At 41.8% G+C, this 24,536-nt stretch overlaps 1 protein-coding gene across 1 annotated transcript in view; it reads right to left on the bottom strand.

Moving 5' to 3' along the window:
* LOC104530787 (pikachurin-like) overlaps positions 1-9,495 on the bottom strand; it is a gene marked incomplete at its 3' end in the record, with an annotated part of 32,170 nt that extends 22,675 nt beyond the window's left edge. The window contains exons 1-3 of the mRNA XM_010175477.1: positions 9,391-9,495; positions 7,452-7,535; positions 5,751-5,777 (exon numbers count right to left, since the gene is read on the bottom strand). Coding sequence (XP_010173779.1) covers positions 5,751-5,777; positions 7,452-7,535; positions 9,391-9,429 — 150 coding nt within the window. The remainder of the gene's footprint in view (positions 1-5,750; positions 5,778-7,451; positions 7,536-9,390) is intronic.
* Positions 9,496-24,536: the final 15,041 nt, after the last annotated feature.

Here is a 24,536-nt window from a genome sequence, read left to right as displayed (position 1 = left end):
TTTTTTTTTTTTTTTTTTTCTTGTTTTTGTTTTTCTTTTAAATCCAGAGACCGTAGAAGCTCCTGAGAACAAAGCAAGTCACTGCAGTGTGAACTGATGATCTTTAACTTCTCACGGAGCAGAGACCAGTCCCATCGCCTCTCACAATTTTCCTAGCCTAGCTATCAGCCTTGACCTGAAACAAGCATTTCCCTTATTTGTCCTTCTGCCATAAACACAGAAAGATTAACCCACGGATAACTACTGTAAGGGAGGTAATGTTAACCGCCATCTCAAGAGCTTGTGCTGCTGTACACTGTTCAGAGGAGCCTGCTCAAATCTTCCAGAAATTAGCAAATGTCACAAAAAAATTGCATTGTATCACTGGCTGGCGCACATTAGCACAGATCAGCTTCAGACATTTAGATCTAGTCTTTAATATAGAGCACATGTAGGTGTGTATCGAAATTCAGTATTTTTACCTGCAACCTATCCGTAGAGAGATGCAAATCCCACTTTTATGAATTTTGACAGCATACACAAGTAAACAGAAATATCAGGTTCTACACCACAGACTGTTTTGGTGTGAAAAAAAGCACTTTAAAAAACTTTTTTACAGAGATTTTTCTTCTGTTTTTCATTCTCTGATATTAAAAACACTATTCACAGTGCATATGAAAATACAGAGATCTCCTTTCTCTTCACGTTGGAATGGACTTTAAATCTGCATTTCCAGTCACACTAAAATAGTAAACAATCCCAAAATTTTATTAACTGCTAAATTTCCTTCTAACAGTCTTTTGGACAAAATCTCCCTCTCTGTTCTTTGGGGAACTTACTACTACAACATTGTTCGGCAACACCCTGCCATCTGTCATTTTTCTAGCCATAGTTTTGGAGTTCCATCACTGATTTCCTATTAACATGGACCATCTGACCATTATCCTGTTTTTCCATCATTCACCCTTGATCTGCTTGAATTATTTTGATTCATCTGAGATTATAACAATGCTGGAAAAGTAACTGCCCAGAGACAAGCAACAAGAACACTCACACTGAAAGATTTATCTGGGTCTTTCAGTCTCATAGCTGAAGTAAATGAGATCTTTCAAAACTTGATCTGAAAAGCCAGTTGCTGAAAATCCAGCACCTCCTCCTGATGACAATACTGATGACCCTGCTCCTGCTGTTCCATCCTTCTCCATGCCATACATATTGTCCATCTGTATGTAAACTGCGTGCATTTTTTCCTGTCAGCATCCCTCTTTATTATGTTCATTCTTAAGAGAAAAAATTCCTTCATTGTGTGTCTTATTGCTTTCACACTATTCAGGAACTTGGCCTCTGCCAAGAGTGGGATATTGATGTACTTGCCTCATATTATTACCTCCTGACTCAAGTCTGCAATAAACTAAACAGAACAAATCTCATTGACTGCAAGGCCAATTAAGATCAAAGTTCTAATATATGTTTAGGTATTTAAGTTCAACATATGTGCCCTCAAAACTTCAGCAAGGTGCTCTCTTGCCTTACCCACATGGCTATCTGTCCCTTTCTTCTGGCAATGTCCTTTCTGTGACCACAGCTGTTGGATATACAGTGGGTACTTTTGAGATCAAGTATCTTCTAATCTTTCAGGATCAAGATATTAATGAAAAGGCAAAGATCTGGGACTCAATTGAGTCTACCATTGAGCAGATAATCCTGAGTACCATCACACAGTATATTCAGGACAACCAAATGATCAGGCCTAGTCAGCATGGGTTTGTGAAAGGCAAGTCCTGCTGGGCAACCCTCATCTCCTTCTACAACTTGGACAGCCACTTAGTGGGTGAAGGAAAGGCTGTGGACGTTGTCTATCTGAACTTCAGTAAAGCCTTTGACAGCATTTGCCACAGCATCCTTCTGGAGATACTGGCTGCTCACAGCTTGAATGGGCATATACTTTGCTGGGTTAAAAACTGGCTGGATCCCTATGCCCAAAGAGTGGTGTTAAATGGAGTTAAATCCAGTTGGTCATGAGTGGTGTTCCCCAGGGCTCAGAACTGGGCCCAGCCGCCTTTAACTTCTTTATAAATTATCTGGACAACGGGATTGAGTGCACCCTCTGTATGTTTGCAGATGACACCAAGCTGGGTGGGAGGCTCTGCAGAGGGATCTGGACAGGCTGCATCAATGGGCCGAGGCCAACTGTATGAGATTCAATAAGGTCAAATGCTGGGTTCTGTACTTTGGCCTCAACAACTCCCAGCAGAGCTACAGGCTTGGGGAGAAGTGGCTGGAGAGCTGCTCAGCAGAGAGGGACCTGCGGGTGTTGGTCGACAGCAGCTGAACATTAGCCAGCAGTGTGCCCAGGTGGCCAAGAAGGCCAACAGCACCCTGGCCTGTATCAGGAATAGTATGACCAGTAGGACTAGGGAAGCTGTCTTACCCCTGTACTAGTGTGTTGGGTTTGTGCGTAGTGGGTGTTGGGGGGAGTGGGGAAATTTTTGGTAGTGGGGGAAGGGCCACTTTGTGAGAGCGAAAGCTCCCCTGGCTCCAAGGCAGAGAACCCCCAGCTCAGGCTGAGCCAATTAGCACTACAGAAACACTTCTGTGAATCCATATTTGTGAGGGGAAGAACCATCTTGAAATGAAGAAGGTGGAGAGAACTTGGAGGAGAGGACATTGACCTGAACAAAAGATGACCATTGGCCTAAACAGAGAGAGAGTTTTGTTGCCAGGAGGAGGGGGACGACCATAACTGGTGACCCAGCCGTCCCAGTCCTCATCCTAATCCGTGCCCCTCTTTGTTGTGATTCCCTTCCCATCTCACCAGGTGGGGGGAGTGAGTGCAGGACCACATGGTCCTACTGCGGTTAAACCTCCAAAACTCAGCACTGGTGAGGCCGCTCTTTACTGTGTTCAGTTTTGGGCCCCTCACTACAAGACAGACATTGAGTTGCTGGAGCATGTCCAGAGAAGGTCAACGGAGCCAGTGAAGGGGCAAGAGCACAAGTCTTATGAAGAGCAGCTGAGGGAACTGGAGTTGTTTAGCCTATAGAAATGGAGGCTGAGGTGAGACCTTATCGCTCTCTACAACTACCAGAAGGGAGGGTGTAGCGAAGTGGGGGTTGGTCTGTTCAACCAAGTAACAAGTGATAGGACAAGAGGAAATGGCCTCAAGTTGCACCAAGGGAAGTTTAGATGGATATTAGGAAGAATTTCTTTACTGGAAGGGTTCTTGGACATTGGAGCAGGTTGCCCAGGGCAGTGGTGGAGTCCCCATCCCTGGAGGTGTTTAAGAGTCATGTAGACACAGTGCTTAGGGACAGGGTTTAGTCATGGTTTAGGGGACTTGTCAGTGTTAGGTTAATGACTGGACTTCGTGGATCTTAAAGGTCTTTTCCAATCAAGGAAAATCTGTGATCATCAAGCTATCCTGACCCATGACAATCTCAGGGAACACCAACTTCACACTAGAACACTTTTGAATGAGATCGTGGAGAAGAAACGTATTTCCTTGTACCCCACTGTTCAGCAGCCTGGGAGTACCTATTTCACCTCCTTTTTTTTTCTTTCTTGTATTTAGAAGGAGAGTCTTAAACTCAAGTTTTCTCCATCCCAGAAGAAAAACAGTGGCCTCACTGGAGGAATTTCAGTGGTATGTGGAAGAGATAGCTCCCTATCATTCTTCTAGTCTTTCTCTCCACTCAGATTGCCTCTATATTTTGAAGCACCATACCCCAAACTGGATGTTACTTTGCTGATGAAGCTTTATTAGGCATCAACCTCACTTTTTTGTTTTACACAACACTCTTGCTAAAAACCTGCAAAATGACATTTGGTATTTTCATTACAATCTCACATTCTTGAATGGGGTGAAGCAACGCAATGCCTCTTCTGTGGTAGAGGAGTCAAGTGTAGGTAGAAATCGTACACCCCTCCCTGCCCTGTCACACAGCTTGCCCTCCCTCCAACTGTGTTGAAACTATGAGGCTGCACAGTAAATTGCCTCACAGAAACCAGGATTATAAATTATTTTCCAAAGGAATCCCATTTTCTGCTTTGTTTTGTTTTAATGCAAAAAAACATCAGTCCCTGAATTACAGTGCAGCTGCAGCAACTGAGCTGGGTTTAATGACACTTGATCCTATGACAACTCCTTCCCTGCACTACTGGTCTCAGCAGGTCACTCCCCATTTTGTACTGGCATGTTTGGTGATTTGAGAGGGAGCACTATTGCTCTCCATGCTCTGTGCCTAACCTAAAACCTCCCACCTTTAAAGCCTACTATTTTTGCTTGCTATTTTCCTTTTTTCAGCATTTGTGCTCAACTCCCTGAATATTATGCCTGGTGGAACAACTGCCTTATTAAATTGTACTGCATCTGCACTTCTCCTGGCTGTTCTCACTTACATGTTCTCTATTATAAGATGATATAATACCGCTATAATACATTATCCATTTTGCTAACACACAGGCACATGGACACACACACACACACAGAAACAGGCGACCCATGTCAGCTCTTGCTGCAACAGTTTTGCATAGTCCAGGGAAGCCTCTGACAAAGCAGCAGGGTTGTACCCAGCACCAGGAGAGGAGGCTTAAGGACGGAAACACAAACTATGCAGACTTAACCACAAAGCTATTGCAGATTTCTGTTGAGTTTGGTATGAATATAACAGAAAGCATTTCAGCGAGAACACCACTTCCTGAGGATTAATGACAGCTGGGAGCTAATTAATCCCAGTCAGTCATACTTCTCCACAAGTACCCCTAAGAAGTGTTATTTTTATCAAGGAGAAAAAAAAAGGGCCCAGCGTGGAACCTCAACTCTGAAATGCCATAATCCAGACTCAGCTCAGCTGGGATCGAACCAGCTAGTCCTGGTTCAAGTGCATCCTGAGGTCTCATCCAGACATCAGACTGCTACAGTCCAAACAAATGCCCTTTAAATCAGACCATGAAAGCTGTGTGAGATCCACTGACTTTGCAGGATTTTTCCATTCCTAAAACAGATCTCCAAGAGAAAAAGTTTGCAAGAGGTTGTTGATGTTAGGGATTTCAGTTAAACACCAAAATCACCTCCCTTCCCCTGCTCAAACATGAGCACCTCCTGCTTGCTTCCCCTCTCGCAATAGCCTGATCTGTTTACTGCTCATAGGAAGCAGACTGGACCGAGTGCATGACTGGAAATAATTAATCTGAATAATTCACCAGCTGCAAAGCCATTAAGAGGGCTGGTATTTCTTTCTTGTATAAAACTTGTTTTATACTACTTGTTAGTCTCCCGCTCCTTCCTCCTGGGAGTTCCATGGCTAGCCTCTTCCCGTGCTCCTCCTCTCACTGGACTGGCTCAGGTCTTTTCCTCTCCATCTCCTCTCCCACTGCTGGACTGCTTTGTTCTTCCCTATCACTCCACGTCTGACTACCCAGCTGTCCCTGTCCCCGTAAGTCATCACAGCCTGGATATAGCTAATTTTTTACACACATTTCTTCCAGCAATACAAGAAATCCATAAACTTTTGATGACCAGTAGGAAAGTTCATCCATTGCTAAAAAGGGAGCCACTATATTGACACTTGTCCACCTTATTCATCTCTGGGTTTTGATTTTTAGCTACTACTTGCCATATTTTGACTATAAAATATCCTGTATAAGTGCTAAGTAGAATCAACATTTGAGATCAACTTTTGTGTGTGAATCTGTGGAAAGACCAGCTCAGGAATGTTCAGTTTCATTTTAAATCACAGTTGTGACCAAGTTTCATGTGAAGCAATACTTACAAAAATTGCTTGTCCTTCAAGTTGACCCTGGGAAAAAGCAAAATAGGACTTGTTAATGAAGTAACACACTAAAAAGTGATGGCAAAACCATATAAACAATGGGTCAGGGAATTAAAACAAGGCCAGTGCTGCAGCACAGAGTAGTCTATGTGGCTGTTATTCATCTGTGTAAGTACTGGGATACAGACTCTGTTCTCCCAGTGAGTAAGAATCACTGCTGTCAGGATTAAGTTAAAAAAAGATGTGCTGCTTGATCTTTGTTGGCACTACTAGGAAGAAAGTTTTTTCAGGAAAAAGAGCAAGTGATGAATAGAGATAAAGATCAAAAGGGAGAAAATAATGCATAAATAAAGAAATAATTTGCCATGATTCCAGAAACCTGAGTCAGAACCAGCAACCAGACTGATGGAAAACTGCAGGAAATCTGAGGAGCTCTCATGCTTCTCATGGGGAAGGTTCCTGAGCACTGCCCAAGCAAGGATCAGTGAATGCATAACAATGAACATCAGGTGGGGAGGCTGAAGGAAGAAGGGTGAGGAAATAAAGAAGAATGAAGATGAGTAAAAGATAAAGGAGAAAAAAAAAACAAACTGTGAAGGAGTATCATCAAACAAAAACCTGTAATGTTCCTCTGTGTGCACATGTAATCGTTTGATTCCTGTGCTGTTAATGTTGCTGTCTCATGAACAGACTGCCCTGTGCAGACTGCAGTATGAAAGTGCTCCCCTCACAGCACCCAACCTGCAGCACTCCTTTGCTCTCTGCATGAGCAGAGGCTGGAAAATCTCTGTTTCTGCCTTGTTGAACTCAAAAAGCAGCTTCTCCACACTGAGGAAGCTACTGGCAAGTTTTGAGAATACCCTTTAAAAGCAGTATTAAAACCATCCAGAAGCACGGAGGAATTGCTTTCATCTCAGCACTAATTGCTCAGCCGTGCAGCAGAAGAGAATGGGTGCTGTTCATTCATGAATGGAAAAGGAAGGGGAAACTAGAAAGAAAAAGGGATGGAGGAAAAAGGAGAGTGAAATAAAGCAAAGTAAGAAAGCAAAGGAGCAATAAAAAGAAAAACAGAACTAAAGGAAAGGGGGAGAATGGGAAGCAAGCAGGAAAAGCAGTGCTTTCAAGAACAACAACAACAACAAAAATCCAGAAGTTGAGGGAATCTTCTAGGAGATGCACTTGCACAACTGCAACTAAAGCAGCACTATTAAACTTTAAATTCTGTGTTTCAGGAGGCCACACTCTCTCACAGAAACAAAAATACACTGAAAACTGTGCCTCCTTTAACTCAAACACTTAAACTTGAACCTGTGTCAGACACTGCAATATACATACACTGATACTGCAATTCAGACTGTGCATAGAGCTGTGCAATTCCCCTTCCATGTGTGGAAGTGCACAGAAAATGCATATTCAAAATTACAAGTTCTATTTTAGTAGATGCCAAAGGTCAGTACTAGGAAGATGCAAGCAGGTCCCAATGCTTTACATGCTAAACTAGTCAGACACAAGGAGCAAAATTATATCACGCTGACTGGATTACAGAAAAACATTGTGATTTCCTTTTGCCCAGTACCCGGAGCAGATCTGGGACTTGTATCCTCAGTGTAATTTACAAACAAGCAGCAAGTAGACAGTTGCAAGTTCCCACTTGCAAGCTCCGCTCCAGTGCTCTGACTGTTGACAAAAAGAAATACTCACCGTGCTAAGCATATCCAAACTCAGGGGAACATCATGTGAGAGCTGTTTAACCACTTTGTCATCTTCAATCTCTGAGTAAAAGACCTTCAGAAGAAGATACAGTCAAGTCGGTTAAAGCAACAATGCCAGGCTTCAGGATGACTTAAAAACAGGTGCATTGTTACCACACTGTGGGTAGCATTTGGGTCTATAATCCTCTACCTTTTGAAAAGCATGGAAAGCTAATACCCTTTAACATTCCCTTCATATCTGCTAGAAGTTGTCAGTAGAAGCAAAGGACACCCTTTTACAGCATATATGCTGAACTGAGGTGAAACACACCCTAGCTTTCAGGGCAGACTTGAATTGACAACTTTAATTGTTCACCATTTGACCAAAGTCAGCTTGGACAGCTGAAGATTTGTGAGACTGGTCTGCACAATTTAGGCATTTTACTTCATATTAGGAAGATAGTGACATTATGTGATTATGTCATTATAAAAATTAAAAATTACTGTATCATAAATGTCTTTCCATGCCTGCTGCCAAGCACTGCAAACTAATGAGCCAAGGAGAGTCTGATTTCCTGTGCACAGAGACTCTGAGATGCCAGAGGGTCAAAAGCTAACATGACGTGAAGATGGTTTGGGTACAGCACTACCAATGCTGTTCGGCATTGGTTTTACCATCATGGCACACATCACCTCAAGGCTTAAAAATAAACAGAGGCTTGAATGCCTGATGTACTGCATGAACTCTGAAAAATATTTATTATTTGAGACTATAAGTATTGTAACTGTTTGAAAAATATCATGACCTATAGAAAAGCCACTTATTTATTGTACCTCTGTTTTCACACAGAATAATAGATGCAACTACATACAGAACCCAGTTGAGGCAGGTTCTGGCCATATCAAGTGCTTCACAGTGTCCTAGATGACAAGCACTTTTATAACAATAAAAACAACCCTGCAGCTGGGCTGCATTAGTGTCATTTACAAGACCACGAGATGAAGGGGCATGTGTACCAGAAATACCTATTTCAAGGAATTTTCTCACCTTTTTAGCATGCATTAATAATAAAGGTAGACATAACCTTTCTGCTTCCCACCTTTTTATATAAAACTGAATTTTGGAAATTTTTTTTCTGGAAATTTCAAATACTTCCACAGAAAATGCTAACAAAACCAACTACTATTTGTTTTTTTGTTAAAGAGGAAAACAATAAATTATAGTCAATATCCCACATCTTTGGTGCTAATTCCCCACTGACTAACTTCCATTTTGGGACTGAGTTTCATTATCATGGAATACTTGTTAAAGCAATGCCTAATTAAAGTGAATAAATGGCAGATTAGTGCTCATTGTTTCTCTGCTTGCACACTAAAACACAGTACCCAGTTTAGGCTAGCCACTTTGCTTTGCCCAACAGGCAGAAGCTAATGTGGCAGAGGCCTGGATGGGGTCAGAACCTCCCCTGTACTGCTGCCACCCTGGGAAGTTTTAGAGGTGTAGTTTGGAAAAGCTTTTCCTGCTAAAGCAATCCTCCAGCTGGAAGTACAAGTCAAAGGATCTGAACAGCCCTGAAATCACCATAGATCTCCCTTCACTTCCACAGTGTAATATCGACCTGCTTTGCTCTACTTTACCATTTTATCAGCTGCAGAGAGTGTCAAGATCCTTGCATGAAAACCACAACAGAAAAGCACTCCAAATCTATTACAAGCCCTTGGCATCCAACCCAAATTCTCATCATAGCCTGTTTCTGAAACATGAACCACTTGTTTCTTAAAGTTACAGCTCAATCCACTCAAGCTCACTGTCCCCTGACTGTGTTCTGGGCAATGGCATGGTTTGTTATGAGCGTGGGCTCTCCTGCTTGCTTCGCTGTGCCGTGTGTGTAGTCTGAGGGCATGCAGGGTATTGCAGTCCTCTACTAGCAGCATAGAGGGTCACTTACCGTATATCCCGTGATGGTGCTTGCATGCTGCTTTGGCATCCTCCATTGCACGCTGAACGCTGTGCAGTTCAGTGAATCCAGCAGTATATCCAGAGGAGGTCCCAGTCTATCTGCTCAAAGCAAAATGACATTGTGTAAGAAACCATAGGACATAAAACCTCTCCTTTAGCCACCTGACAGGTATGGCTTTGAAGAAGAATAGATCTGTGCTGCCCTCATTCCAAACAGTCAAACATAGCCCACTACTCAGATTTGACTTGGGTGCACCTTTTCACTCTCCACCTCTGCCATCCAAGGCAGCAGTGGGATATTAGGAGAGAAGGGGTGAAGGGGGACATCCCCTCTCTCAGCAGCAAGGAGCTGTTGATCAGCTCAGGACACCTCACAGACACCTTCAGCCTCCCCTCACCACCTCTCAGGCTTCACATCCAACAGTGACATCCTGGTGTGAGGAAAAACAAACCAAACCCAAAACATGTCTCTTTGCTTTGGCACAGGCCAAGAGACCCCTTCACAGGTCACCAGGAGGTCTCTCAATCACCACCAGCCTCTGCAGTCTCAATTCCTTCACAACAGCTATGGATGAGAAGGGCAATGACTTAAGGAGCAAGTTTAGCTTGATGAGAAGAGCACAAAGGACCCCTCAGTTCCTGGCTGCCCCTCTCCAGACACAGGTTATGGCAATGGGATCTCTTGCTGTCATGCTTTCATTGCTGCCATGATCAACCACATCTCTCACCAGCTGCATGGAGGGAGAGAATTTTCATATGGCTGTACTGGTCTGACAGCACCTATCCATCTCCTCTTTCCATGGTACAGGCTGGTGTTTCAATACAATGGCAAATTCAGCTACTGCAAATAAAAAAAGCTGGAGAAGGAGCCCTGAGATCCAGGTCTCTATCAACATGTTAGCAACTGCATTTACTGTCTGAGAAAGTGGCAGGCAGAGGAGCATGTCTGCTTTGTAACCCAAGCAAGATTTTTAACACAACATCTCCAAAGCACCATCATCCATGCTGTTGAAACCAAACCCACCCAACAAACAACTGTAACAGAGAACTGATTCAGACACTTTAACAGCAATGTCATTTTTCTCAAGGCAAAAGTTTTACCATACGTAGTTTTTTGCATGCCCTTACCTATGAAGATTTTAAGTAAAGGTTAAGGAAACCTTTTTCCCCCTTTTTTAACCCACTAGCTCTGACAAAGTATCAAGCCAAAACAAGCTACTATAAAGGTCATTTTTAGATGTGAGGCAAGCCTACATTAGATTTACACTTGTCACTTCCATCAACATATTTGATTTGAAGCTAAATATAAAACTTAACAGCTTACAGACTCTGCACGGTATCAATTGGCATCAATACCCAGGTAGCTAAAACAATAGTAGAACTGAGAGTAGTGGTCAATGGCTCAATGTCCAGATGGAAGACAGTGACAAGCAGTGTCCCTCAGGGGTCTGTACTGGGACCAGTGCTGTTTAATATCTTCATTACTGATACTGACAGCAGGATTGAGTGCACCCTCGGCAAGTTCGCTGACAATACCAAGCTGGGTGGTGCAGTCAATGTGCCAAAGGGATGGGATGCCATCCAGAGGGACCTGGACAGGCTGGAGAAGTGGGCCCAGGTGAACCTTATGAGGTTCAACAAGAACAAGTGCAAGGTCCTGCACCTGGGTCAGGACAATCCTTGTTATCGATACAGGCTAGGAGGTGATGTGCTGGAAAGAAGCCCTGAGGAAAAGGACTTGGGGGTAGTAGTGGATGAAAAGCTGGACATGAACCACCAATGTGCATCTGCAGCCCAGAAGCCAACTGCATCCTGGGTTGCATCAAAAGAAGTGTGGCCAACAGATCGAGAGAGGTGATTCTGCTCCTCTGCTCTGCTCTGGTGAGATCTCACCTAGAATACTGCATCCAGTTTTGGAGTCCCCAACACAAGAAGGACATATACCTGTTGGAGTGTGTCCAGAGGAGGCCACAAATTGGAGCACCTCTCCTGTGAGGGCAGGCTGAGAGAGTTGGGGCTGTTCAGCCTGGAGGAGAGAAGGCTCTGGGGGTACCTTATAGCGACCTTACAGTACCTGAAAGGTACCTCTAAAAAAGCTGGGGAAGAACTGTTCACAAGGGCATGTAGCAATAGGACGAGGGGTAATGGTTTTAAACTAGAAAAGGGTAGATTTAGGTTGGATATTAGGAAAAAGTTCTTCAATATGAGGGTGATAGATTGGTCAGGTTGCCCAGAGAGGTAGTGGAGGCCCCATCCCTGGAGATATTCAAGGTCAGGCTTGATGGGGTTCTGTGCAACCTGCTCTAGTATAGATGTCCCTGCTCACTGCAGAGGGGTTGGGCTAGATGACCTTTGAAGGTTCCTTCCAACCCAATACATGCTATGATTCAGTGATATTCAGGTCCTTTTCAAACTGACCCTGCATTTTCCCACTGCTAGGAAACTTTTTGGTTTATGTTTCTTAATTTGACTAAGCAAGTGAGGCCAGTCAGGGTCCACACCTCTCAATGAACACCGATGACTCTTTGTTTTCCTGGCTCTTTTATCTATTTATTTCTCTTCAACGCTAAAAGAAATTCTGGACAGTGCTAGGTGCAATCATTAAAGGATAAATATATATATATATGAAGCTTAAGAGACTCTAACTTCTCTCACCATTTGGTCCCTATGCCTGAAGCTTCACCCATTCTTAACTTTAAAAATTGCCAACTGACTCTCTCCTGGGCAAGGCTGCACAAAGACTGCATGTGATGGGCACCTTAGCAAGAACCTTTTTATTTTTTTTCCTTTTATTGTTGAAACAACACAGTGGGACATAAAAAAATCAATACACCTTCAGAAAAAAAGGACTACCTCTTGCATGCTAGAGGTTTGTATTTTCTACACACCCCAAGGATCTTGCTTATCAGTTCAACCTGAAATTCTCTAATAGAATTCTCTAATGCACTATTATAACATCCCTGAGAAGTTTGTGTAGCCATAACAGGACTACACTTACACATTAAACAAAGAAAACATACTTAGGGCTCTACCTGCTTGAATTGTTCTCATTTCCCACTCCCATTAACTCAAAGATGAGTTAATGGGAGCATGCACAAGAACTACAGTTTGCCCTAACAGGCTCCCAGTCCATAAACACAAGCCAACAGACAGATTCCCAGTTTCACTCCCAGCTTGTCACATTTCCCAGAGGTAAACAGTGAGCAGCAGCCTCCTCCCAGCCCCTTTCCAGGGACACCACCATCTCCTCCCTTCCCAGAGCTCCCAGGGAAGGCGCACGGAAGAGTTGAGCATGTCCTAAATGGGTCTTCAGGTAAACAAATAACCACCTAGTGCTTTGGGCAATGCAGTTGAGCAGCCCATAGGCATTTAAACGTGTTCCTGGGATGCTGGAAACTACCCAGGGCCCAAAGGCAGGGACATCCACACATCCATACTGTCTGTACAGTTTGTCCCAGGAAATTCTACCTGGAAAGGTTCAGAGGATAGAACACCTCACAGACCATGTCTGTAAGTCAGTACCAACATCTTTTGGGAAGGAAAGGAGTTCAGCCATATGGATGACAGCCAAACCATGCCATGCTACTTGTTCTCAGAGCCCTCATCCATTTTATTTATTAGCACAGTCTTAGTCTCATGGATCCCTGCTTGGTTCAGGAGTTCTGAGCACAGCAGGGTACTGCTGCTTGCCTCCAGCCCTGTGTCCAGCAGTAGCTGGGCCATAATCCACCACCTACCACCCACTACTCAAAGCAAAGGCAGGGAAGAGCAGCCAGGGCTGGGGTATCACTGTCTGCTTAAGCAGCATTTCACACCTTTCCAATCTTCACAATACTCAGTGGGGCAGATTGGTGTCAGAACTGCAACAGTAGTAAAGGAGAAAAATATCCCCTAAACATTCACTCTTTACATATTCATACTATCCTTGTATTACTTTCTGGAGAGGCTCTAGGAGACAAGTTTGCTGGGATGCATAGTTGGTGAAATTATAAATTTTAACCAGCAATGACAAATACTGATATAAGGCAGGCTTCAAATTCATATTCTGAATGTATTATAGGCCAATAAAATTATTTACAGAAAGTATTTGGTGAATAATTTGGAGCAACAAATAAATTAGAAAAAAAATGCAATCCATTTGCAGACTATCTGCAAACAGAGAGGCAACATCTGTTTAATAAGGAGTCATGCCATGAATTATTCACCCAGCCCTACTAAACACTATTATCTCCAGTTTGCAGATGATGAAAGAGACACAGAGAGCCAAACACTGACCTCAGTTACACCGGCCTATAAATTGTCACTAGAGGAGTAAATACTAACTTAAGCCAGGGGAAATGAGAGCAAGGAGCCAGAGAGGTCTTGTCATGGTTTAACTCAGCTGGCAGCCAAATACCACACAGCTGCTCGCTCACTCTGCCCTGCCCTGGGGAATAGGGGAGAGAATTGGAGGGGTAAAGGTAAGGAGACCTTTAGGTTGAGATAAGAATATTTTAATAATTGAAATAAAATAAAAATTAAAATTATGAAAATAATAATAATAACAATAGTAATAATAGAGTATAGAAAGGAGTGATGCACAGTGCAAGTGCTCACCATCTGCTGACCAACACCCAGCCCGTTCTTGGCTAGAGACCCTGGAGGAGAGAAAATCCTGAAACTACAATTGCGGAAGAAGAGAGAGAGCTTTCTGGCCAACCCTCATTAATACAACAAATATAACATTCTATGATATGGAATATCCCGGTGACATATCCAAACACCAATTTGGATCTATCACTCTGGCTATACTCCCCTTACCTTCTTCTGCTCCTGCAGACCAGCAAAACGAAGGAAGTTGTGAAATCCTTGATTTCTTAGCAGCAAGTGAAAACATCAGTATATTCTCAATATTCTTCTCATACCATAACCCATACTGAATCCAAAAGACAGCGCTATTCTAGCTACTAAGAAGAAAGTTATCTCCATCCCAGCAGAAACCAGGACAGGTTTGTATTTCCATCCTCTGTTTAATTCTCCCTAGAAGTCAGGGAATTCCTCTAATGCAACAAAGACGGTGGCAGGAGGCATGCTTGGGAGCCAGGTGTAAGTGCCATCAGCATCTAGCACTGTCTTTGTGAGCAGCCTTGGACTGCTCAGCAGTCAAATGATGCTTTGGGGAGTGTGCAGGATCCGATCACTGTGCCACTGCATCTTGCCCTCCCTGTGACAACACAGTGCGACGAGCAGGTACATGGTGCTCAGCCTGCCAGGGACCGTGCTGCCTCCTGCTGAAAATGGGAGCCAAGAGGGAAAGGAAAATTTGGACCAGCACTGCCCTGTGCACAGAATTATTTCTTGGGGAGGATAGAGGGCAAGGCAGAGAGCAGCATCTCATGTGTGGGAACTGTCCCCACAGTTCACTGTCACTGCTCCTGACCCTGCAGCTTGCAGATGTGTGTCTAGGGACTCAGAGTCACTTCTGGTTGCCAGAATCCAAATTTCACACAACCTGACAGAAAGCAAAAAAATGTCCAATTTTGGACTGAACTTTCCCTTCATAACCATGACAAAGTAACTGTGGGATCTGACACAGGCAATGTTTATGCCACTGAGACACAGGAGATGTCATGGCTTTGAAACAATTATGCTGCAGCGCTATATCAAAGAAGTCTGTCAGCTGATCACAACTGTTGCAATACATATCACTGCTTTACTAACAAATTATTTTGAGATAAATATGCACTTGAGGTATTTTGCAAGATTTAACAGAACATCATGCATTAGGCATACTAAAAATGGATATTAAAACTGGTCTAAACATTTATGTCTTTATGATACAAAGGTCATGTTTAGACTATAAAACATAAAAATAGTTTTCAAAGGTAAAACTTTGGGTATTTACAGTTCCCCTTACAATTCAGGTAAGAAATACATCTTTTATTAAAACTCAGCATGAAATCTCTGTTAATCTGGTAGGACAGATTGCAAATACACAGTGCAAAACCACAACGGAGCCTACCCCGCTCTGCAGCCTGCCGGACAGGAACCTGCAGCCAAGGGAGGTGCAATATATCTATTATTTGTACATATTCTGAAGATCTGCCTCAGTGATGATCCCACCTGCAAATGTCCTCTGCAGTTGGATCCTGTGAACACTTAAGAAGGCATGGAGATTAGCTCTGACCATAAAAAAAACAAGGAACCAATTTATATAAAAATGAAATTAAACACATTCTGTACAAATACAGGCATTCTGCTCTCTGGCCAACCGGCACAGAAAGTTCAATATTCTCCAAAATGCTGTGATGAAACTGATAATGGAAGCAATGACTTTGGTGTCATACAAAGAATCCATTAGTTAGGGGGAAAGCACTCTTACACATATTGTGACTACATATTGTAAAAGTGTATCAAAGACAAGAGGTTAATGAGGACTTGGCTGTAGAGAAACAATCTTGAGGTAACAATGTTGCATTTACTCTTCTGATTACAGATATTTTGTTTCTTGTTTAAACATCTCTTTGGTTCTGTACTTCTAAAAATACGCAAAAACTCCTAGAACTGTGAAGTCACCAAAACGCTCTCAAAGTGAGCTGAAGAATACATGAGCCCCCTCCCTAAGCTGGAGTTAGTTTTACAATTTTAAAATAATTATCACTATTTAAATATTTGCTTCACAAAACCAACTCAAATTAAAAATGGTAAAAGAGCTTATCCCATCTATAGAAGTGTAGTTCCCATTGCCACTCCCACTGCTGCATGCAACAGCCTCTGCCCATGTATCAAACATCCACAGGCCACCATCAGGGTGGCCACAGGCAAGGTGCCTCCTGGGAACGGTCCCCAGCCAGTGACAGTCAATGACATACCAGGGCCTCGGGATGCTCCTCATCATCACTGAATCCACTAGCAGAGATGTCACCTCCATGCCTACCCTGGCGATTTTAAGCAGAGTCAGCTTGGGTACCTAATGGGAACGTTTCAAATTAACCCACCCACTGCTCCCAGCCTAACCATGCTGGCCTCATGCAGAGCTCAGGAGCAACCACTGCAGCAGCTCCATTCTTTCCTCCAGCTACTGCAGGAAAACTGCTAGTGCAGACACAGGAAAGTCCCTTCCTTCTTCCAGCCACGAAGTGACCCCAAAATCTCACTACAGTGTTGAACAGTTATAGAAAAAATCTGAACTTCAAAACACATCTTATGTTCACAAGCTTCACATCTGAAGCACTCTGGATGAGTTGGATAAAGCTCATCACAGTTGGTACTTCTGTTTTAGAGGAAATTTAAAAATCAATTTAAATATAAAATTAGATTAAAGTAATACTGATTGAAAACAATATTTTTAAAAAATGTTCATGAATGGGATATCTGAAAGGATTGGGGCTGTAATATTTTACTTTAGAATTTTAATTATATTTTGCTTTTCATCTTATCTTTCCTTTTTAGATGTTTATGCTGTTTCACAGCATGCAGGTAGTCACAGGTACTTACAGGTTCTGAAATAATATACAAACAGTACAACCGATACAATCCACATGCAATAACATGGTAATTAATTTAAAGGAAAACAGAGGGTTCATTTCATCTTTACTAGTTTGTTATTTGGAAAATTAAAATCTTTATACTACATATTCTGTACTACTATTAACAATAGGGCATAGATCAACAAAATGAGATAACAATTTCATTATTTTACTTTTAAATCTCTGTGGGTAACTGCTAAGAGGTACTGGCCTAAGGACTCCTTATTTTCCAGGTTGATGTGTTTCCTATTTGTGTCACATGAAACAAGAGAAATTTGTTGATGAGATGCCAGCTGTCACTACTAACATGCCACAATATAAGGAAATAGGAATAAAAACCTCATGAAAGACAATTCAAACTAATTCTAAATTGAAGTTTTCAGGACAAAAACATTTCCCAGAAAGAGAAATTCCTTTGGATTTCTTTCATTTCAAACATTATTTAATTCAGTTCACTAATTCATAAAAAAATGAGTTCTATTGAAATAGCATTTTATCATTGAAAAAGCTGTTGTCAAGAAAAAAGTTTGTCCACTCCTAGAGCCCATTCACTCTCTCAGTGCAATATTGGTAAAATTCTTATTTGTAAAACAATAAACAGTGATAGGGTCTTTTCTTGTTTCCCTTCTTTTTACAGACTGAATGAGGTTATGCAAACACCACGGTGGAATGAAGACAGCATGACAAACCAAAAAAGGTCAGGAAATCCTAAATGAAAAAAATGTGCCATCTTTTCATCTCTTTGTTTTCCAGCTCCCACTGCCCAGCAGCTGTACGTAAAAGAGCAAGAATCTCCTTGCCACAACAACTAAGAAGGACAATGACTTGGAACTGGAAAATAGCCCATCTCTCCTGGTCCTGCTTGTGGTGCCCTGAGTAGTGACATCAACAAGGAAAACAACAAAAAATGGAGAAATCTTGTAGTCGTTGCTCTGAAACAGTCACCTACCACTACTGCACTAGAACCTGACAACAGGAAATCCACTGGATCATCATAGAATCATAGACTGGTTTGGGTTGGAAGGGACCTTTAAAGGATCACCTGCACCCTGCCACAGCAAGCACCAGTGCAGAGCCTGCAGGTTCCCACAATTCCTACAAGTCCCAAGTAATTGTTTTGAAGCTCATTATTGGTGCACACAATCTGGCCATGCTCCAGAGAGTACCACAAAAATAAACACACGGGTTGGTTATCCCTGAGGTTTTGGCACAGGTCTCATACCACTACACCACCTCAAATGGTAGTGACCTCCCATCGAACATCTTTGGATTGATCAACACTAAAGCAAACAGACGCTTTCTCTGTAGAAGGTAGAGCAGTTGGGCGAGTTGGTGTTTTCAGTCTGTGACAGAATTGAGGACAGCTCAAAAGAAGCTAAATGTGAGAGTTTAAATAGACATTTTCAAGAGATACTTGGGACATTTGTGCAAAACTACAGAGAGGGTGAGGCTGGAAGGCATGCACCTCTAGAGATTACCTAGTCCAAACTTCTGCTCAGAGTAGGCTCAGCTGTAGCAGGTTGCTCAAGACTTTGCCTAATTGCTTCTGAATATCTCCAAGGATAGAGACTTCACAACCTCTCTGGGCAAGTGCTCAGTTATCCTCACAGTAAAGAAGTTTTTTTCTTATGTTTAAATGGAATTTCCTGTGTTTCAGTTTGTGAACATTGACTCCAGTCCTGTCACAAGGCAGCATTGAGAAGAGCCTGGCTCCATTTCATTACTCCCCTGCTCAGATATTTATATACATTGATCTGATTCCTCCACAGTCTTTTACTCTCCAGACTGAACTGTTCCTCCCAGCCTCTCCTTGTTCCCAAGATGCTTCAGTCCTTTAATTATCTTTGTGGTCCTTTGCTGTACTCACTGTAGTATGTCCATATCTCTCCTGCACAAGGCAACCCAGATATGTCTTACCAGTGTTCAGTACAGAGAAAGGATCACCTCCCTCAACCTGCTGGCAACTCTCCTCCTAATGCAGCCCAGGATGCTGCTGGCCTTTTTGCTGCAAGGGCACATCTACCAAGGCTGTCACTGCACAGTGATCCTAACCTTACTGGAGAAACCAGGCCAATTGCAACTGTGGTTTTATTAAAGGCTGCTGAAGGCCAGGTCAAGGAGGAAATTCTTCTCCGACTCATTTCCTCCATAAAAAATGGGATAATTTCACTATCTTCTGCAGTCAGCAAGCCCCTCCATTCACCAACAGTATCAGTAAAAAGCACAGAGGAAATTCTTTGTCTCTATTAAATGACTGAATGGTGGTTTTTAAACCTGAATCCCTGCACTGATTTAGTGTGGGATATGGCTGTGTATCCAAAGAGCCAGTAACAAGCAGCAGGATGTGAAAGCTGGGAGAATGACTGGGAGGGACAAAACCTTCTTTGCTGCAAGAGATAATGAGATGTCGAAATAGATTTCAGCATAAAGACCAAATACATAATGGAACAAACAGCAAATGATGCAGGCACAGTTATGGTATCCACAAATCTAGATTCTAATACTCCCTAATCCTCCCAAAGTGTTCCCTGCTCCACTGGCAGATTTGTTTCTGCAGCCTTTGGCCCCAAACCCTATCAGGGCTGCCCCACCATGCAAGCTGTGCCCTTCTCTTGGCATCAGCTGGTTCAAACAGCTCGTTCTTTTCCCCTTTCTGCCCATTTTAGGTGCTGTCTAGTCCTTTGTCCAGAAGTGACTGGAAGAATCTCTTATATTCTGCAGGTTTCTTCTTCCATCCTCTTTATGATCACTTTATCTTACAACTCCACAGAAGTAAGTGGCTTGAACACTCTCATCTCAGCCTGCTAAGTCTTTCACCACATCTATGGAGAGAGTTGAAACTCTTCACTGCATAGCTCACCAGACCACAGCACTGACATGATGGCTGTTCAATTAAGAAGAGAACAGTAGCAACCTGCACAGAATGGGTTCATATGGGAACGGGAACATCATGAAACGGGAACTAAAAATGCCAACAAGATGTTGATCTCTGCATGGCTAGAGTATCAGCTGCAATGCCGACATCTCTGTAAATAGTCATCTTCATAAAAAGCCTGCTTATTTTTAGAAACATGTTGCCTTCTCCTGTGATTATGTAGAAAGCAGAATATGAAACAGAACTCACATTTCTATTTCAAGTAACAAATTCTGTCTTTTGCTATCTCTAATTGAACGACAAAAGTTTTGGTTCTAGACACTTACTTTCCATCATTTGCAGTTTGACAGGTTTTGTTCATGTTTTTTTCCTAAAATGATATTCTAATGGAAATTTCTCATGCATGAAATAATTTAACTTGAGTGAAATACTCTATAATCTTTGCCCTTAGGATTTTTTTCATAAGATTTTTGAGCAGAGCAATACAAAGCCAGTCTTGTTTTAAAACTTTATGTGTGCAATAATGCCTCTGACACACCAGAAGAATCATTCTGATTTCTGTACTTGAAAGCAGCATGCTCAACATTTACAAGATGCTCAATTCCCCTCATTTTAGAAAGATGATACAAATTGCAAGTTCCAAATGTACACAGGTGTTGATATGTGACTGTACTATCATTTTCACAGGTGCCAACAATTTTAAATTACTTTAAAAATCGAGAAGGGTCTGGAGAATAATGTGGTTTGGGATTCTTCCAGCCTTGGATATTTTTCTGTGTGAGTTACACCAGTCTGGATATCCTCTGAAGGCACAGGGAAACTCAGAACTGCTCAGTGTCTACTTCTCCTAAGAACTGCTCTTAACACAACTGCTATCTGCATTGTTATTTTAAAAGTGTTTATTAACTATAAGGTTACTATATTTAACTGGAAAGACACCTTTTGGCCACTTGGTGATACAGCCAGAAAGCCGGGTGCAGAATGTGCTAAGCACCTGCACATAGTTTATCTCTTCTAGCTCTAAAAATTATCCAGGATAACCTTTGGCAATGCTTGAATGAAAGATTTTTTAAGAAAACAAAGACAGTGCCTTTTGACTATCCAACTACATGGCCAGCAAGTCACTAACAGAAGAAAGGGTTTCTCACATGGCCCCATAGATGTCCTCTTCCTTTTGAATAAATGTCTCCCTGGGTCAGTATTGTGTGTATTTCTCTTTCATTGGAGCCCAATATCTGGAGGAGCTTTCCTCATGAGTAATCCTTACTCCTGAGTGTAGTTACATTGCGCTCAGTAGAACTGGTGTGAACTTGGTATATTTCACACTATATACCTCTCACTTGGAGAGTTTTATGGATCATCACACACTGTATCATTACCTAGGTTTGAGTTAGCTACCTGGTTGTGATGGAGCTTTCCCCCTAAGCCTCCAATTTTCAGTGGCTTATGCACCCCTGGAGCACTTACTTTCAAAAATGAATTTGGCTGTGCTTGTTCTCAGCTCAGTGACTCTGAAAAGTCTGAAAAAATAATGTTCATCTTTTGCTGTAGTTTGGATGTTCACATTACGTGAAATAACTAATTTGGTTTTAATGGGTAAGCATGTAAGCATCATCACTAAAAATAAAAAATAAAAGGAAATAAAATCTTGCCTATTCTTACCCAAAAGTATTTCCTTTCAGTTGGAATTAATTACGAAGAACAGGTTTGGTGTTTTGTTTGGTTTGTGGGGAGTTTTTAGATAGATCATTTGTTTGCACATAAAACTATTGGGAATTTTTATTCAAGATCACATAGCTAGCATAGTCTCCTGTGTGCCTGTGGTTTAGAAAGTCTTTTATTACATGATCACAGACCACTGTTGCACATTCACCGATAAATATAGCGCCACATTGTGCACTCTTTAAAACACAAAATAATAAACTCATGCAGACCTTTTCATGGTAATTTACTAAAATTACAGGCATCTTTGATACATTTTAATAGCTTTTTAATATAAGAAAAAAACCCCAACTTTCTATAACCATTTATTATAGTGTTCCACTTCCCTGTGGTGGAAAAGCTGTGAAAAAGTCCTATCAGCCCTGTTTTGAGTCTCCAGCATGAAGCAACAATGTTAGTCACCTTGATTGGTTTGTTTTGGTTTTTTCCCCCAGTAAGACCACATGAAAGGGATATAAGCAGAGTAGCAGGCATAGGGTTGAGTCCCAAGATAAGCATGTTCTGAGGAATGGGAAACTCCCAAGCTCCCAAGTATACTCGCAGCTAATTGATGAGTTTGCGGGGCACTGAAGAGAACTCATCCACTGAAATTTTCCATTTTAAGACAACAGGGTACTCCCCTGTTCCTCAGGATGTCTTTTGGGTGCCTGACACTCAGAATCCCTGCCATTAAGTTTAAGAAGGTGAATGTGATTGTCAGATATGCTGAATGGTAACGAGCTGAACCCTGTGCTGAGCCCTGTCTAGGCCAGTGTCACTGTGTATCTGCCAGAGAAAAAGAGCGCGGTTTTTTTCTGCAAGGCATGCTGGAAGGTATGGAGGCATTCACCTATGTATTGTTACTAAGATAATGCCTAACAGTCTTGACAAAAATTGGGGTACAGCTGTGCTGAGCACCCTACAAAAGTCCTATTACTGTGTAATGTGGCATGGTTGGAAAAGGATAAAAGCACAAAACCACTCTAACCTCATTTGAAAACTGAAAATCTGGCCTGGAATGACTGGCAAACCCTCAAATAAAGTCTGTGACAGCCTCAGGACACAAACATTTCCCGAGGCTCACTCTATTGCCTTAATTCTAAAACAACCTCTCTTCTCCAAAACATCACTGGGAACCCCAATATCTGGTATAGGTATAATTCCACCAATTTTTAAATATTTATTGGGTAATTTTACCTTTCTGAACACTGATGAAAGTCTGTATAGTAGTTTTAGAGTGGGTATTGGCAAAACGGTGCCCAAGAAAAACATCTACTGAAAGTTTCCTTTTACAGGGGAAGATAGTGACTTCAGGATGGAAAGGTCAGAACACATTTTGCTATGAATAAGACTAACTAAAATGAGAAAACATACTTCAAAGTGAGCGATTAGCAGTGACATACCAAGTAACATGCTCAAGTGAAATAATTTAGTGCATTGCCATTTCTGCCCCGGAACATGTTACAGGAATGCTTGTATCTGTGCAAGGTGGTGATGGGATCAATCAGCACTAACAGGATTTACCAGAAGACAGGCACCAAAGGTACCAGAGGCAAGTCCAATCAAAATGAAAATGACACACAACATTGTGAGACAACTTACACCCAAATGCAATAAACATCATACATATATAATTAGTGTTTGGTTGATTTTATGGTGTTGAAGGCATCAAACAGTGTGATCTCACAGCCCACGTTTTGTCCTATGTCTGAAACAATAAAAGAATGATATTAATCTTCCCCCAAATCAATTATTCACATCTTCTTTATTAGTTTTAGGTTAGAGATACGCACCATCTCTGCCAGCTCTGCAGTTCTTGTGGTAGGAATCATTCAGCTTCGGACTCATTCCTTTCTTCAGACATTTCACATTCAGCACCAAATCAACCTCACCCTCACATGCTTTATGTACAGAGCTTATTATGGCAGTGAATTACAACTCCTTCTATTGTTGTTCAAAAAAATTTGTAATATTTAAAAAAAAATCAAATAAGCACCTTCCCTCCGAAAGACTGCTACATTTTCCCTATCTATAGACCTGATTTTCAAGGTACTTTTATCTATTCTGATACCTAAATAGGGCTAGACTTTCAAAAGTGTTCCATAACCAGTAGCTTTTATAGTCAGATTTTCTAAAGAATTCAAGTATTGCAGTGCCAAGTTTTTTGGACAAAAAAGTCATTTGCTGTAGTGCTGACCAGGGAGCTAGGGTCTCTTGAAAATCTGCCCATGATATTGAGTGCTAAACTCTTGTGAAAGGTCTTCAGACTTTAACTGGTCTGATTCCTCCAGCATTTACGCACAAAACATCACACAGAAATGTCTACCATTATAGACATCTGGGAAATAGATACAATACAAGTCCAATTCTTTGTTCATATTAGTTGTCAATCATAACTAAAAAAAAAAAAATTCCTAAGCATCAGATACAAATATTTTATTTTCTCCATGCAGAACAACTCAACAGTTTTAATATTTTACAGGGCACTGGAACCTTATACTCTGATACTAAAAAAGTAACAATGCAATGTAGTGCAACAGGTTCATGCCATGAACATCCATGGGAAATCAGCTAAGTGGCTGGCTCTTTTACCTGTAATCCTCTAAAATCATAGAACCAGCAAAATTCAATATTACTGTGTTTGTATTAGTAGTATTACACACTGGGGGCTACGTTCAGGCTTTCCAGCCTTCAACCAGTTGACTGAAAGTTGAAACAGAAGCAGTGAAAATCTGTGTCTCGGCAGAAGGCAAAAGCAAGAAAACAACTTGAAGGCAGCAGCACAAGTGTCAACGTCTGGAAGCACAAGATTTAGGGAATCTCAGCCTAATCTGTTCCCAACTATGCTATTCACCACACGGTGTCTAAGGATTTGTTTTAAGCCCTTCCCAAAGTGTCTGTCATCCCATTTCCTTGTCTCCAGTAAATGTATCATGTTAACTACAAATAAATGTTCAAATGAGTTTAGCAGCTGACGGATGTTTTGAATTTGAGCACAACAGCTTTTTTTCCCTGAAGTTTAATTTAAGAAGTTGCATTCGTGGCCATTTT

The sequence above is a fragment of the Antrostomus carolinensis genome, unplaced genomic scaffold (assembly GCF_000700745.2).
Source record: "Antrostomus carolinensis isolate BGI_N321 unplaced genomic scaffold, ASM70074v2 scaffold21979, whole genome shotgun sequence".
NCBI classification, from domain to species: domain Eukaryota; kingdom Metazoa; phylum Chordata; class Aves; order Caprimulgiformes; family Caprimulgidae; genus Antrostomus; species Antrostomus carolinensis.
This window is presented reverse-complemented; position numbering and strand designations above follow the sequence as displayed.